This window comes from Staurois parvus, unplaced genomic scaffold (assembly GCF_062004578.1).
Source record: "Staurois parvus isolate SC_StPar_1 unplaced genomic scaffold, SC_StPar_1.0 ptg000545l, whole genome shotgun sequence".
Classification (NCBI taxonomy): domain Eukaryota; kingdom Metazoa; phylum Chordata; class Amphibia; order Anura; family Ranidae; genus Staurois; species Staurois parvus.
The window spans coordinates 417,227-432,306 of record NW_028318341.1 but is presented as its reverse complement, the minus strand read 5'-3'; the positions used below and the strand labels follow the sequence as shown (position 1 = coordinate 432,306).

At 42.0% G+C, this 15,080-nt stretch overlaps 1 protein-coding gene across 1 annotated transcript in view; it reads right to left on the bottom strand.

Moving 5' to 3' along the window:
• Positions 1-15,080, bottom strand: part of DNAAF9 (dynein axonemal assembly factor 9) — a 208,212-nt gene that overhangs the window by 14,897 nt on the left and 178,235 nt on the right. The window contains exons 34-36 of the mRNA XM_089690898.1: positions 14,650-14,855; positions 9,033-9,098; positions 2,227-2,320 (exon numbers count right to left, since the gene is read on the bottom strand). Coding sequence (XP_089547024.1) covers positions 2,227-2,320; positions 9,033-9,098; positions 14,650-14,855 — 366 coding nt within the window. The remainder of the gene's footprint in view (positions 1-2,226; positions 2,321-9,032; positions 9,099-14,649; positions 14,856-15,080) is intronic.

Here is a 15,080-nt window from a genome sequence, read left to right as displayed (position 1 = left end):
ACCAACAGTGGGACATAATTCCTTTCTCTGACACCAACAGTGGGGCATAATTCCTTCCAGTGATACCAACGACGAGGCATCATTCCATCTATGTACACCACCAGTGGGGCATAATTCCTTCCACTGATACCAATGACAAGGCATCATTCCATCTATGTACACCAACAGTGGGGCATAATTCCTTCCAGTGATACCGACGAGGCATCATTCCATCTATGTACACCACTAGTTAGGCATAATTCCTTTCACTGATACCAACGATGAGGCATCATTCCATCTATGTACACCAACAGTGGGGCAGAATTCCTTCCACTGATACCAACGACGAGGCATCATTCCATCTATGTACACCAACAGTGGGGCAGAATTCCTTCCACTGATACCAACGACGAGGCATCATTCCATCTATGTACACCAACAGTGGAGCATAATTCCTTCCACTGATACCAATGACGAGGCATCATTCCATCTATGTACACCAACAGTGGAGCATAATTCCTTCCACTGATACCAATGATGAGGCATCATTCCATCTATGTACACCAACAGTGGAGCATAATTCCTTCCACTGATACCAATGATGTGGCGAAAAAAACTGGAAGCTGATTGGTTTCTATGCAGAGCTTCACCAGATTTTGCACTCTCCAGTTTTAGTAAATCAACCCCCACGTGACCAATGCATCAGCACTAATGGGATGGACACTTTCCAGGATTACAGAAGAAATCATTTATGGTTCTTCCTAAGGTTAACCCTGTCAACAAAATTAACATTTGTCAACAAGAGTTCCCTGTAAAAGAATAGAAGAAGCGTTTACCTCTCCTGCTGCCACATGTTACTCCACTGCAGAGAAAACTTCCTCTGAAGACATTTCAGACAGTGACACTTCCAGGAGTGTCGAACTCACGTTCCCTACTGTGCTCAGCGGTTCCAGGAGACATGCATTTACTCTGTTCAAATACATGTGGTTCAACCGCAGTTCAGTAATTTAACCAAAGGTACCTGAACATATGTACTGACAAGTCACTAATTCAAGAAATATGCCAGAAAGCTTCCATTGCAACTAAAGTTCAATGTCACAGACATCTGGTTCACGTGCTCAATTATCTGAGGGCCAATGGCAATCGTGGTTAGATTTTTATCAATCAGACATCAGCAAAGTTACAAGCAAAATTGGGAGAAAGGCAGGACCTTCCAAGGGAACATAGTTCTGGAAAGAGCCGCTTATCTGTTGGATACCCAAACACAGCAGCGCCTTTTTTGGGTATGGCAGTCACCTTCTTAAATGGGTACAGAGACAGCAAGCACTTAGGAAAAGCAAAATAGCCCATCAGGGCATTTTCAGTCATCGCAAAACAACACTTTTCTAAAACAGAGCTCACATTTCCTCACGACTTTTCCATCAAGATCAATAATACAACTATCAGTCCCTGCCCTCTTCCCAGGGTGCTAGGTGTACTCCAATCACTGTCTAAATCTTTCCCTTTAAAGGATAAGTTCAACTTTTAGTAAAAAGTAATAAATGCACATTTTTTGCAGGTAAAAAAATGTGCATTTATTATTTCTGTCTGCAGGAGCCTGTAAAGCATTGCACCAGGAATCAGCACAACTCTGGAACCATGCAAGTCTCCAGCACACTGGTCAGTATATCTGCTTGCTGTATGGGATGTACAAGTAGCTAAGGTTGTCAGGACTTGTAGTCTCTCATTCACAGAGATGGACAGCTAGCATGGGGGTAGAAGATTCCCCGCTAGCTGTCAAAACGAGGAACAGGGGGCAGGTCTGATCGTAACATGTTACATCCTGAATATGGGTGTAATATGTTATGAAAGGTGAACTTATCCTTCAACCAATGAAACCACCAAGCTACTAGTTCACTCCCTTGTTATCTCTTGCCTCCATTATTACACCTTCTTCCTCACAGGCCTACACAGGCTACCCCCCCCCCACCCCTTCAGTCTATCATGAATGCTGCTACCAGACTCATCCACCTTACCAACTGCTCAGTGTTGGCTGACCCTCTCTGCCGATCCCTCCACTGGTTTCTGCTCACCCAATGAATAAAATCTGAAATACTAACAACAAAGCCATCCACAACTCTACCCTTAGCTACATCACCAACCTGGTCTCAAAATATCACTCAAACCATCCTCTCCGCTCCTCCCAAGACCTCCTGCTCTCTAGTTCCCTTATCACCTCCTACCATGCTCAGCAAATGAAAAGGATACATGGGTGATAATCAGTTTTTTCTCCAAGAAAGTTTACGAACTGAGTTCCATTGTAGAAATATCCATCTGGAAGAGGATCCAAGTGACGTTTTGCCTGCAGGGAATAAAGTTGACAGACACTGATTAGACATATATACATATATATATATACATATACACACTCATATATTTATTTAACTGCTTCCCTGGAGTTCATGTTAAAGTGGACTGTCCACCTATGACTTCTGTAGTGCAGGGGGAGATGTCACCCCCCAGATGAAAAGACCCCTGGGAACACGGAGGAGACCAAACCTTGCGAGACAATGGTGCAGGGCAGTGTAGGATTGTTCTTTGTGAAATTTGGGCTACTCAACATTCTCCAAGATCTAGCAGGAAGGAGAATGACATCACCCTTGCCTAGGCATTGCAGTAGGAAGTCAGGAAACGGTAACTATACTACTTCAGAGAAGACAGAAGGGTTTGTAAATGAAGGGTAATGGCTAACAACAAAGTAGCAGCAAACACATCTAGCCATGTTGAACCTTGAGAATACAAATCTCATATTTCCAGGCCATGCGCGCAGCCTTGGCATGATCTTAGACATCGGCCTATTGATTAAGCAACAGAGATCAGCTGTCGCCAAGGACCTCCCTTCACCATCTCAGAAATATTTTAAGAATCAAACATCTGATTCCACCAGAGGACATGCCAAAATTAATCCAAGGCTTTTGTAACATCCAGATTGAATTATTGCAACACCCTCTACTATGGTCTCCCTGAGAAATGACTACATCGTTTGCAGTGGGTACAGAATGCAGCAGTCAGGCAATGTACCCGCCAACCCTGTCATTGCCACGCCACCCAAATTCTTTACTCCCTGCACTGGCTTCCAAACAATTGGAGGATATCATTTAAAAATTGGCCTACTTAATTATAGTATAAAGCCTGGTCCCCGTACTCCCACATCTTCACTCCGCTCCCCAAAGGATAGGAAACTACATGGGCCCAGAATAATCATAAAATTAGGGATGCACCGATACCCTTTTTTAAATGGCGAGTACGAGTACTGAAACTTTACCATGCGATTTGCATCAATACAAAATGTATGGACGTAAATTGCACTGCAAAGAATAGCATACGATTTGAACAGGAATTCAATTCCTGTCCAAATCACATGCGTTTCCCAACTGCTCCTGTGTGAACCCAGGCTCACACAAGGGCGGTGTGGGAAGCCTCCCTGCAGAGGTCCCATACTGTCACATAAGGAAAAGTTGGGGATTTGAAATCCTAGCAGCTTTCTCTCCACTATGTGCAGGGATGACAGTACAGGCTAGACGGCTTTTGATTGGTCAGCACCGTCACGGTGCTGATCAATTAGAAGCTGTCTAGCCCGTACTACCACCCCTGCAAGGACAGAAGAGAAAGCTGCTTCACAGGTCTGGGGATTTAAAATCCCCGTAGCTTTCTCTGCTTTCCTTGCAGGGATGACAGTACGGGCTAGATGGCTTCTGATTGGTCAGCACCGTAGTGTTGCTGACCAACCAAAAGCAGTCTAGCCTGTACTGCCATCCCTCCATGGGGATTTCAAATCCCCAGCTTTTCTTTCTGTGATAGCAGGGAATCAGTGCAGGAATGTTTCCTGCATCCGCTCCTGTGTGAACTCAAGCTATGACAGTCTGGGTTCACACGGGAGCAGTGGGGAAACCACACGCGATTTGGAATCGCGTTTATGTTCAAATCGCATTCAATTCTTTGTGCAAGTTGTGCTCATACATTTTGTATTGATGCAAATCACACTGCAAAGTATCGGTTTCAGGTATCGGGAGCATTTTCACGAGTACGAGTACTCGTGAAAATACTCGGTATCAGTGCATTCCTAATTAAAATCTTTAAGATCTCATGCATTCTATCATGCAGCACCCACAATATGGAGCTCACTGTCACCCACTGTCCATGCAGCACCTTCTCTGTAGGTTTTTAAAGCTAAAGGTTTAGTGTATTCAGCACAAGGGACAGAACTTAGAATGAATCAAGTGTCCCTTGTGCTGATAGAAATAAAGATGGAATAGGTAGGTGCTCTATATATATATATATATATATATATATATATATATATATATATACACACACACACACACATATATATATATATATATACAGTTGCAAGAAAAAGTATGTGAACCCCTTGGAATTACGTGGAGTTTTGCATGAATTGGGCATAAAATGTGCTCTGAACGTCATCTAAGTCACAACAATAGAAGAACACAGTCTGCTGAACATAATACTACACAAACATTAGATGTTGCCATGGTTTAATTGCACATAACATGTAAACATTCACAGTGCTGGGAGGAAAAAGTATGTGAGACCCTAGCTTAATGACTTCTCCCAGAGCTAATTGGAGCCAGGAGTGAGCCAACCTTGACTCCAATCAGTGTGATGATATTGGATGTGTTGCTGACAGCTGTCCTGCTCTTAAAAAACACACACCTGGTTTGGGTTTACTGGTTTCAAGAAGCACTGTCTGATGTGAACCATGCCTCGCAGAAAAGAGCTCTCAGAAGACCTACGATCAAGAATTGTTGACTTGCATGAAGCTGGAAAGGGTTACAAAAGTATCTCCAAAAGCCTTGATATTCATGTGTCCACGGTAAGACAGACTGTCTACAAATGGAGAAAGTTTAGCACTGTTGCTACTCTCCCTAGGTGGGGTCGTCCTGTAAAAATGATTGCAAGAGCACAGCGCAGAATGCTGCATGAGGTAAAGAAGAATCCCAGAGTGTCAGCTAAAGACCTACAGAAATCTCTGGCACATGCTAACATTTTTGTTGACACATCTACAATAAGGAAAACATTAACCAAGAATGGAGTACATGGGAGGACACCACGGAGGAATCCATTGCTGTCTAAAAAGAATATTGCAGCACGTTTGAAGTTTGCAAAAGAACACCTGGATGTTCCACAGCACTACTGGCAAAATATACTGTGGACAGATGAAACCAAGATTGAGTTGTTTGGGAAGAACACACAACACTATGTGTGGAGAAAAAAAGGCACAGCACACCAACATCAAAACCTCATCCCCACTGTAAAACATGGCGGAGGGAGCATCATGGTTTGGGGCTGCTTTGCTGCCTTAGGGCCTGGACGGATTGTTGTCATTGATGGGAAAATGAATTCCAGAGTTTATCAAGACATTTTGCAGGAAAACGTACAACCATCTGTCCGCCAACTGAAGCTCCGCAGAGGATGGGTGATGAAACAGGACAATGACCCTAAGCATACAAGTAATTCAACAAAACAATGGCTGCAACAGCGCAGAATACGCCTTCTGGAGTGGCCCAGTCAGAGTCCTGACCTCAACCCGATTGAAATGCTGTGGCATGACCTTAAGAGAGCGATTCACACCAGACATCCCAAGAATATTGCTACACTGAAACAGTTTTGTGAAGAGGAGTGGTGCAAAATTACTCCAGATAGTTGTGCAGGTCTGATCTGCAACTACAGGAAAAGTTTGGTTGAGGTTATTGCTGCCAAAGGAGGGTCAACCAGTTATTAAGTCCAAAGGTTCACATACTTTTTCCTGTCTGCACTGTGAATGTTTACATGTTATGTGCAATTAAACCATGGTAACATCTAATGTTTGTGTAGTATTATGTTCAGCAGACTGTGTTCTTCTATTGTTGTGACTTAGATGACGTTCAGAGCACATTTTATGCCCAATTCATGCAAAACTCCACGTAATACCAAGGGGTTCACATACTTTTTCTTGCAACTGTATATATATATATACACACACACACACACACACACACACATATATATATATATATATATATACACACACACACACACACACATATATATATATATATATATATATATATATATACACACACACACACACATATATATAATATATATATATATATATATATATATATATATGTATATATATATAATACAAACATGCACATATATACACACAAAAATCAAAATACAATATAGAAGGGATGTGTATATACAAATAATCCCTATAACTAAATCACTCTATATAGTGTAAGGCCCCCAAAACTTGGGCCAACTGTAGTGACCCTAGACATATCGGGGTTTATTTACTAAAGCTGGAGAGTCCAAAATCAGACTCACTTCTGCATAGAAACCAATCAGCTTCTAACCTCAGCTTATTCAATGAAGCTTTGGCAATGAAACCTGGAAGCTGATTGGTTTCTATGCAGAAGGGAGTCTGATTTTGGACTCTCCAGCTTTAGTAAATAAACCCCATCTTGTCTCAGTGTTTTTCTATTCTAAGTGAAGCTGCCCCTAATTAAGTGTGATTGACCCTTACAACATGCAAATAAAATATAAATAGATAGGTGCTACATTTGCCCAAACAATAAACTTCATATAGTGCAATAAGTACAAGATTAGTACCACCAGAGGGTTAACTCCGTTTTGGTCCATGCAAAAAATTTTAGCCTACAGCACCTGGTATTCCCAGACAGTCTCCCCTCCAGGTACTAACCAGGTCAGCTTAGCTTCTGAGATCAGACAAGATCGGCCGCATTCCCCAAATCCCGGGTGTACGGACGGGGGCTATGAGACTCGTTCATACTATTTGTGTCTTGGCTCTATGGGCCATTGCCCTACATTGGGGATCGTCAACAGTGCCATTGTCCTCCGTCTTGCAGAGAATAGATGCAGTGCTGCTTATGGAGAGAATTCATTATACACTATTGGACAGGATGCACTTATTCGATAGGAAGTGGGAGGTTTGGAAGACGCATAGACATTTACTAATCGAACAGTGAATGCTTAAGACTCAAATGATAGAGCTTTTTGTTAGTAGCATTATTTATCTGCCTACTCTTCTATTTTGTCTATACACTTAATCGTATGCCTTAAAATGATTGTACCTTCTGATATGTATATTACAGATGTGCCTTATCTTTGTTCTACATTATATTTGATGCTGTAATGTTGTTTTTGCAGCCTAGTTCATAAATATTTAATAAAATCGTTTGTAAACAAAAAAAAAAAAAAAAGATTGGGCGCATTCAGGGTGATGTGGCTGTGAGCGGCTAAATGTGCTTAGACGAAAAAGATATTGTAACCCCTCCGTATAGCAATTCAACCAATCGTGAACATGAGAAGTGAATAATAAAAACCATGAATATAATGACAATTCTTGTAACTGTCCCAAAATAGAGTAATAGAAAATTCCAAAGAAGGTAAAAAAAAAAATCAAAAAATGTGAAAAATCAAAAAAAATGTAAAAATTAATGTGACTGTGATCTTAACCACGTGTTCATAACCGTAAAGTGTAGATGACTCACTCACCAGATCCTTTGATCCCAGTTATGGTGGTCAAATGCGCCTTTGATTATATAGGGAACCACCCTTTGTTGTTGGATTCTCCATTTTTCTCCCTCTAAATCTCCATGGATTATAGCCAGATTTAAGGGATTCCAATAGGTTTTCCAGTAATATACTTTAGGTTGGATTTAGATATTCTTGTACAGGTGCTTGTAAACCAGCACAAGTGTTTCACGCATATATGTTTTTAACCACCTCCCGCCCGCCATATAGTAATATGACAGATGCAAGGTGGTTCTCTCGTTCTGGGAAGACATCATATGACAGCCTCCCATTCTCACCGCGCATGCGTGGCTCAGGGAGCGTGCAGCGCGGCGATCGGCGGTGCGCTGTGTCCCTCAGACACAGCAGATCATCGATCTATGCAAAGAGCCGAAGATGTCGGCTCGGTCATGTGATCAGTTGTGTCCAAGCACAGCTGATCACATGTGAAACAGGGAAATGCTGGTTATCGGCATTTCTCTCCTCTCAAGCTGTCACGCTGACAGCTCGTGAGGAGAGTCGGTAATCGGCTTTCCACGGAGGGGACATGTACACTGCCCATCAGGGAACTGATGATCAGTGTGCCCTGATGATCAGTGTAGCCCCAGCAGTGCCACCTGTCAGTGTCCATCAGTGCCTTGTGTCAGTGCTCATCAGTGCCTTGTGCCAGTGCCCATCAATGCCACATATCAGTGCCCAACTGAGCTGCCTTTCAGTGTCACCCATCAGTGCCAGTCAGTGCCACCTATCAATGCCAATCAGTGCCACCTATCAGTGCTGCCTTTCAGTGCCCATCAGTGATGCCTGTCAATGCCCATCAGTGCCACCTACCAGTGCCTCCTAATCAGTGCCCATCAGTGCCACCTATCAGTGTCCATCACTGCAGCCTCATTAGCGCACATCAGTGAAGGAGAAAAATCACTTATTTACAAAATTTTATAACAAAAACAAGGAAAAACTTTTTTTTTCAAAATTTTCAGTGGTTTTTGGTTTAAGAAAAAATAAAAAAAACCCAGAGGTGATTAAATACCACCAAAATAAAGCTCTATCTGTCACAAAAAAAAATGATAAAAATTTCATATGGGTACAGTGTTGCATGACCGCGCAATTGTCACTCAAAGTGCGACAGCGCTGAAAGCTGGAAATCGGCCTGGGCAGGAAGGGGGTATAAGTGCCCTGTAGGCTTGTGGTTAAAGATGGCCTCTTTGCACTTCAAGCCTCGCTTAGTTATTCCCGGACACGGAAGTGACATATGACGCTCTGGGTCTGGGAATAGCTAAGTGAAAGCTAGGATTATAACTTCTTTTTTTTTTTTCTTTAACGGGTGAACTGGATGGACTTTTGTCTTTTTTCAGCCAGATGAACTATGTAATCTAAACGTGCATTCGATCTGCTTTAGTGAATGGTGCTCACTGACAGCTGTATGTTAGACAAATGTTATATTCACTAGATTTATAATCCTCACTTACATGAATGCTCCGGATTTCCTGAACAGTTAAGGACCCTCTTGTTCTTAAAGCCTTCTTCTCAGGTTTCTGTGATATAAAGAACAGTTTTGTTTACAAATCAAACGGAAGTCTGGACATAGGAGACAGCAGCTTTATTAAAACTTGTAAGATGTCTGAAACATTTTCCAAATTCCGAAAGGTGTTACGGAAGCTTTACAGATTTGTCTAATCGCTCATTGAACCTGTACATTTCTAGCTGCCCTTCCTAGGTCTTTTGTTGTGGAGACTGCTCACCGACAACCGTGGTGTCCTACTGGACCCTCAGAGGAGATTACGTAAAAAAAAATTAAATGGATGATAATGTCACATTGAGTTTGTCTAGTCCACGGGTGCCAAAGTGGCGGCCCTCCAGCTGCTGCCAAACTACAAGTCCCATGAGGCATTGCAAGATTGACAGTTACAAGCATGACTCCCAAGGACAGAGGCATGATAGGACTTGCAGTTTGGCAACACCTGGAAGGCCGCTAGTTTGACACCCCTGGTCTAGTCCATAGAATTCGTTTTGGGAGCTCAACACTTTTCATCACGGCCAACCATAAGAGTTACACTCAAAGTCACCACACAGATTTGTAAATGGATAAAATCTTCTATGGAGTGTACAAACTAGTGTGGCTCGCCCATCCATTCTATTTCCTAGGAAGAAGGACTATGCAAGGAAAGAAAAGTATTCAGGTGATATCCTACCCAGTGTGTCATGGTGCCATCAGGACAGAAAGCAAGAGGACATCTTGGCCATGTGGGCAACAACAATAGAATGTCAACAGAGGTTGCAACTAGGATTGCACTGCTACAGATACTGGCATCGGTATCGATACTAAGCATCTGCACCTGTATTTTGTACTTCTGCAAATGCTCTGATACCAAAACTGATACCTTTGCTGTGTGATTTGAGCCCATACAAAATTAATGCATAGAATCTAGTGGTGCACCGAAATGAAATTCTGGTGCTGAAACCGAAACATCAAAATGAACTTGGCCGAAAACCGAAATGCGCAATTTTTAAAAATGAATATATTTTTTTTAGAAAATACACTTTGATTAAAAAAAACAAAAAAAAAAACAATATATACCCCAATTTTTTTGTAAAATATGAAAGAGGATGTTACGGTGAGTAAATAGATACTCAATATATCACGCTTTAAAATTGCGCACGCTCGTGGAATGGCATGAAACTGCAGTACTTAAAAATCTCCATGGGTGATGCTTTAGAAAATGTCTACAGGTTAGCAGTGTAAAGTTACAGAGGAGGTCTAGAGCAAGAATTATTGCTCTTGCTCTGATATTTATGGCGATACTTCACATGTGTGGTTTGAACACCATTTACATATGTGGGCATGGCCTATGTATGTGTTCACTACTACATGCCAGCACAGGGAGGACAGGGGCACTTTAAATTTTTTTTTTTTAATTTTTTTTTTTTTTTGCACTGTCTCTTTAAAAAAAATTTTTAATCACTTTTATTCTTATCACAAGAAATGCATGCATCCCTTGTGATAGAAATAATTAGTGACAGGTCCTCTTTATGGAGAGATATGGGGTCAATAAGACCCCACATCTCTCCTCTGCAACGTAAAGCATTGGATCAAAAAAAAAAAAAAAGCATGGATCTAGTGCTTTAAAAAAAATAAAATAGCCAGAACCGGAAGTGACCACTCCGGTCCTCCATGGGCATAGAGATGAATGGAAGCCAACTTTCCTTCACTCATCTCTATGCCCAGCGCCGAGATCGCTCGTTGATTTCTCAGGTAAGGCTGAGAACTACCAAGTGGTGGCAGCGGCGAGGGGCGGGGTTTTCTCAGCACCTGTACCGGTGCTTTTTTTCATTTCGGCTGACAGGGGTGCTTTTGGCTGAAACGTTTCGGTCACCAAAGTTTCGGTGCATCCCTAAAAGAATCGCATGTGATTTGGACAGGAATGTGGTGTGATTCCTGTCCGAATCACATGCGGTCTTCCTGCACCGCTCCTGTGTGATCAAATAACATGCGATTATTGATTCTTTTAATTTTGTATAGGCTCAAATCGCACCGCACCATATGCTATTGAAAATTGGTATCTGCAAGCATAAGTATTGGTACTTGTACTCCGTTTAAAAAAAAAAAAAATTAGGTATCGATGAATCCCTAATTGCAATCCTTCCATACTCTGTCCGAAGCTGGAAAGAAAAAAAAGGAGTGGCAGGAGTGTGGTTTTATGAGTGATTTGCTAAGTTATAGGGGCCATCTAAACATTTGCCTTTTGTCTTGATTTCCTTCTGAAAAACAGCACTCATAGCTCTACAGTGGGGATCGAAAGTTTGGGCACCCCAGCTAAAAATGTGTATTAATGTGCATAAAGAAGCCAAGGAAAGATGGAAAAATCTCCAAAAGGCATCAAATTACAGATTAGACATTCTTATAATATGTCAACAAAAGTTAGATTTTATTTCCATCATTTACACTTTCAAAATAACCGAAAACAAAAAAATGGCGTCTGCAAGAGTTTGGGCACCCTGCAGAGTTCATATCTTGTACTGCCCCCTTTGGCAAGTATCACAGCTTGTAAACGCTTTTTGTAGCCAGCCAAGAGTTTTTCAATTCTTGTTTGAGGTATCTTTGCCCATTCTTCCTTACAAAAGTCTTCCAGTCCTTTGAGATTTCTGGGCTGTCTGTCACGCACTGCTCTTTTAAGGTCTATCCATAGATTTTCAATTATGTTGAGGTCAGGAGATTGTGAAGGCCATGGCAAAACCTTCAGTTTACGCCTCTTGATGTAATCCCCCGTGGATTTCGAGGTGTATTTAGGATCATTATCCATTTGTAGAAGCCATCCTCTCTTTAACTTCAGCTTTTTCACAGATGGCATCAAGTTACCATCCAAAATTTGCTGAAATTTTATTGAATCCATTTTTCCTTCTACTCGTGAGATGTTCCCTGTGCCACTGGCTGCAACACAACCCCAAAGCATGATTGATCCAACCCCATGCTTAACAGTTGGACAGAGGTTCTTTTCATTAAATTCTGTGCCCCTTCTTCTCCAAACGTACCTTTGCTCATTCCGGCCAAAAAGTTCAATTTTAACCTCATCGGTCCACAGAACTTGTTTCCAAAATGCATCAGGCTTGTCTATATGTTCATTTGCAAAGTTCAAACGATGATTTTTGTGGTGAGGACGTAGAAGAGGTTTTCTTCTGATGACTCTTCCATGAAGACCATATTTGTACAAGTATCTCTTTATAGTGGAATAGTGTACCACAACTCCAGTGTCTGCCAGATCTTTCTGGAGGGATCATGCAGTCAAACGTGGGTTTTGAATTGTTTTTCTCACAATCCTGCGAGCTGTTCTGTCTGATATTTTTCTTGGTCTTCCAGCTGTTGCTTTAACTTCCACAGTTCCTGATGACTGCCATTTCTTAATTACATTCCGAACAGAGGATATTGACATCTGAAATCACTTTGCTATCTTCTTATAGCCTTCTCCAGCTTTGTGAGAGTCAACTATTTTCAGTTTCAGTTTTCTAGACAACTGCTTAGAAGAACCCATGGTGCTGATTGTTGGGGCAAGGTCAGATGAGTCTGGGCATTTAAAACCTTTGAGATTGACATCACTTGGTCTTCCCAGACGATGATTGAGAACAATCCATGACACTGGAAGGTCTCAACTTTGCAAAGGGGGCAGTGCATGCTATAAATTCTGCAGGGTGCCCAAACTTTTGCAGACGCCATTTTTTTGTTTTCTGTTATTTTGAAAGTGTAAATGATGGAAATAAAATCTAACTTTTGTTGACATATTATAAGAATGTCTAATCTGTAATTTGATGCCTTTTGGAGATTTTTCCATCTTTCCTTGGCTTCTTTATGCACATTAATACAAATGTTTAGCTGGGGTGCCCAAACTTTCGATCCCCACTGTACATATGCATGTAAAATCCTCCAATGCCTAGTACACACGATCAGAAAGTCGTACGAAAAATACCACTTTCTAAGCGATCGTACGATAATCTGACCGTTCGTACACAGCTTTCATCCGAAATTATTTGAAAGGACAAACACGAAAATTTTTCTTGTACGATACCAGATCGTACGATTTTCGTTTATTCAGTACAGTTTTCCTCCGAAAATACAATACAAATACATCACTTCTGAATTTTCTTTCTTTCATAACAACTTCGTAAGAATTTTCGTAACTTTAGTAACCTCTTCACTTTCGATATGAGACTAGAATGGAAAAAAAACAAACCAGATGATCATCCGTCCAATATTCTCATCATATGTATGGGGCTTAAGGCACTGCTGCCTCTGACTGCTAGTCTCACTAAATTTGGAATGACATTTAGTCATGTCACTACTCCGCTTCTCACTGTTCTCTTAGCTGAAGAGGAAGCCGTACTTGAGGAGCTGCAGAGCAAGGATCTCCCCACTTTTGCTTAAGGCTTTCTGTGGATCTGGGCTTCCTCCAATTCTCCTGCTGTTTCTTAAATATTACCCTGTCATTCATCAGATCACCAGTCATCATGGGAGCAGCAGTGACATGTTGAAGTAAAGCCCTGTTCCTCGATGAAGATTGCCTGCCCCCCCACCCCCACAGAGGGACCTCTTTAAAGGAGGAGTTTAGGGGGTAAACAACAAGTTCTTTGAATAAGCATTAGAATTCTGTTTCAAGCTAAAAGATAAGTATGTGGAAAAAAAAAATTATACCCACCTAAGTGGATGCAGTATCGAACACCCGCCGCCTATAAAACCGAGAACCAAGCAATCACATGAGCGCTGATCACTCAGTTCTCTTCTGTGAGCAGAAAGCAATGACTGTCAGTCACCGGTTCTCTGCTCTGCACCTCCAGTGCTCATTGAATCACCGGACTGTGGAGGGGGTGGGAGCAGCTGACTCAGGCTCTCAGCAGAGAGCTGGGGGGCTGAGCCAGCTGCTGGTCAGACATCTGGGTGGATCCCAACAATAAAGTCAGGATCCCTCCAGAGTCTGGACAATCTGACTTTAGCCCACTGCTGGATGAATATGGGTGACAGAAGTGCACTCCTGTGACCCACAGAAATAGGGCCAAAAGAAATTTGGTGCTACGTCTCCTTTAAAGGTAATAAACAGTGTTTTGGGATCCAGCTTCTTTTTATTTTGTTTGACAATTAAATAAAGAAACCTTTTTTTATAGTAAGGGCTCATTTACACTAATGGTGCCCCCTGAAAAGGCGATCCTGTCCACCCAGTGTAATTGGAAGAATCATTTTGCCATGCATCGCAACCGTAGCATGTGCTTAGCCCCGTTCACTGGCTTTTGCAGCTTAAGGAGGAACATTTGAGGTGGGTGGTGTGTCAATAAAAACACGGAACAACTGAGTGTTTTTACCACTTCCCAACTGCAAGTGTAAACCTATCCTAAGGTACAAACAAAATACTGCATGAATATGTAATCTTTACATTTCCAAATGGCAGGTAGAATCCTACTCCTGCTAAATCCAACTTCACTGTAAAAAAGGAAAATGTTTACAGAGCTCAATAGCTCAATCTTAAATTTTACATGCACAAATAAATGAGACAATAGAGCCTATGAAGCTGCATGTTTGATATCACACCAGCCCTGTGTGCTCACCTGTTTGGCGCACTCTCGCAGCCAGATTTTCACTTCCTCCTCTTTCAGTGAGCAGCCAGTGAAGACAAGGACGCAGTGGTGATGCATGCTGTTCTCTCGCACATCATGTCTTGGGTCCGGGGGAGGGGCTGGTCCATCCTCTGCTGGGAGAAGTCTTAGCGAGTTGCTCAGTGTGTGATGGCAAACTTCCACCATCTGCTCAGAATCTGTAACACAATAAGAGGGTCCTCTAAACACAAGCAATATTCAAACTTGAATCTGTGCCTAATTCAGGCAAGCATTTGTGCCACACAGGAACAGAGCTGAGTCTGTCAATCACCTGGAGCTCCCTCCCCAGTCACATTTTTACTCTTGGTGTCAGGAAAACTTGTCAGAAGAGGACCCGACGTCCTCCTTATCAACAGATTATGTCATTGGTTGTTAGGATGCTG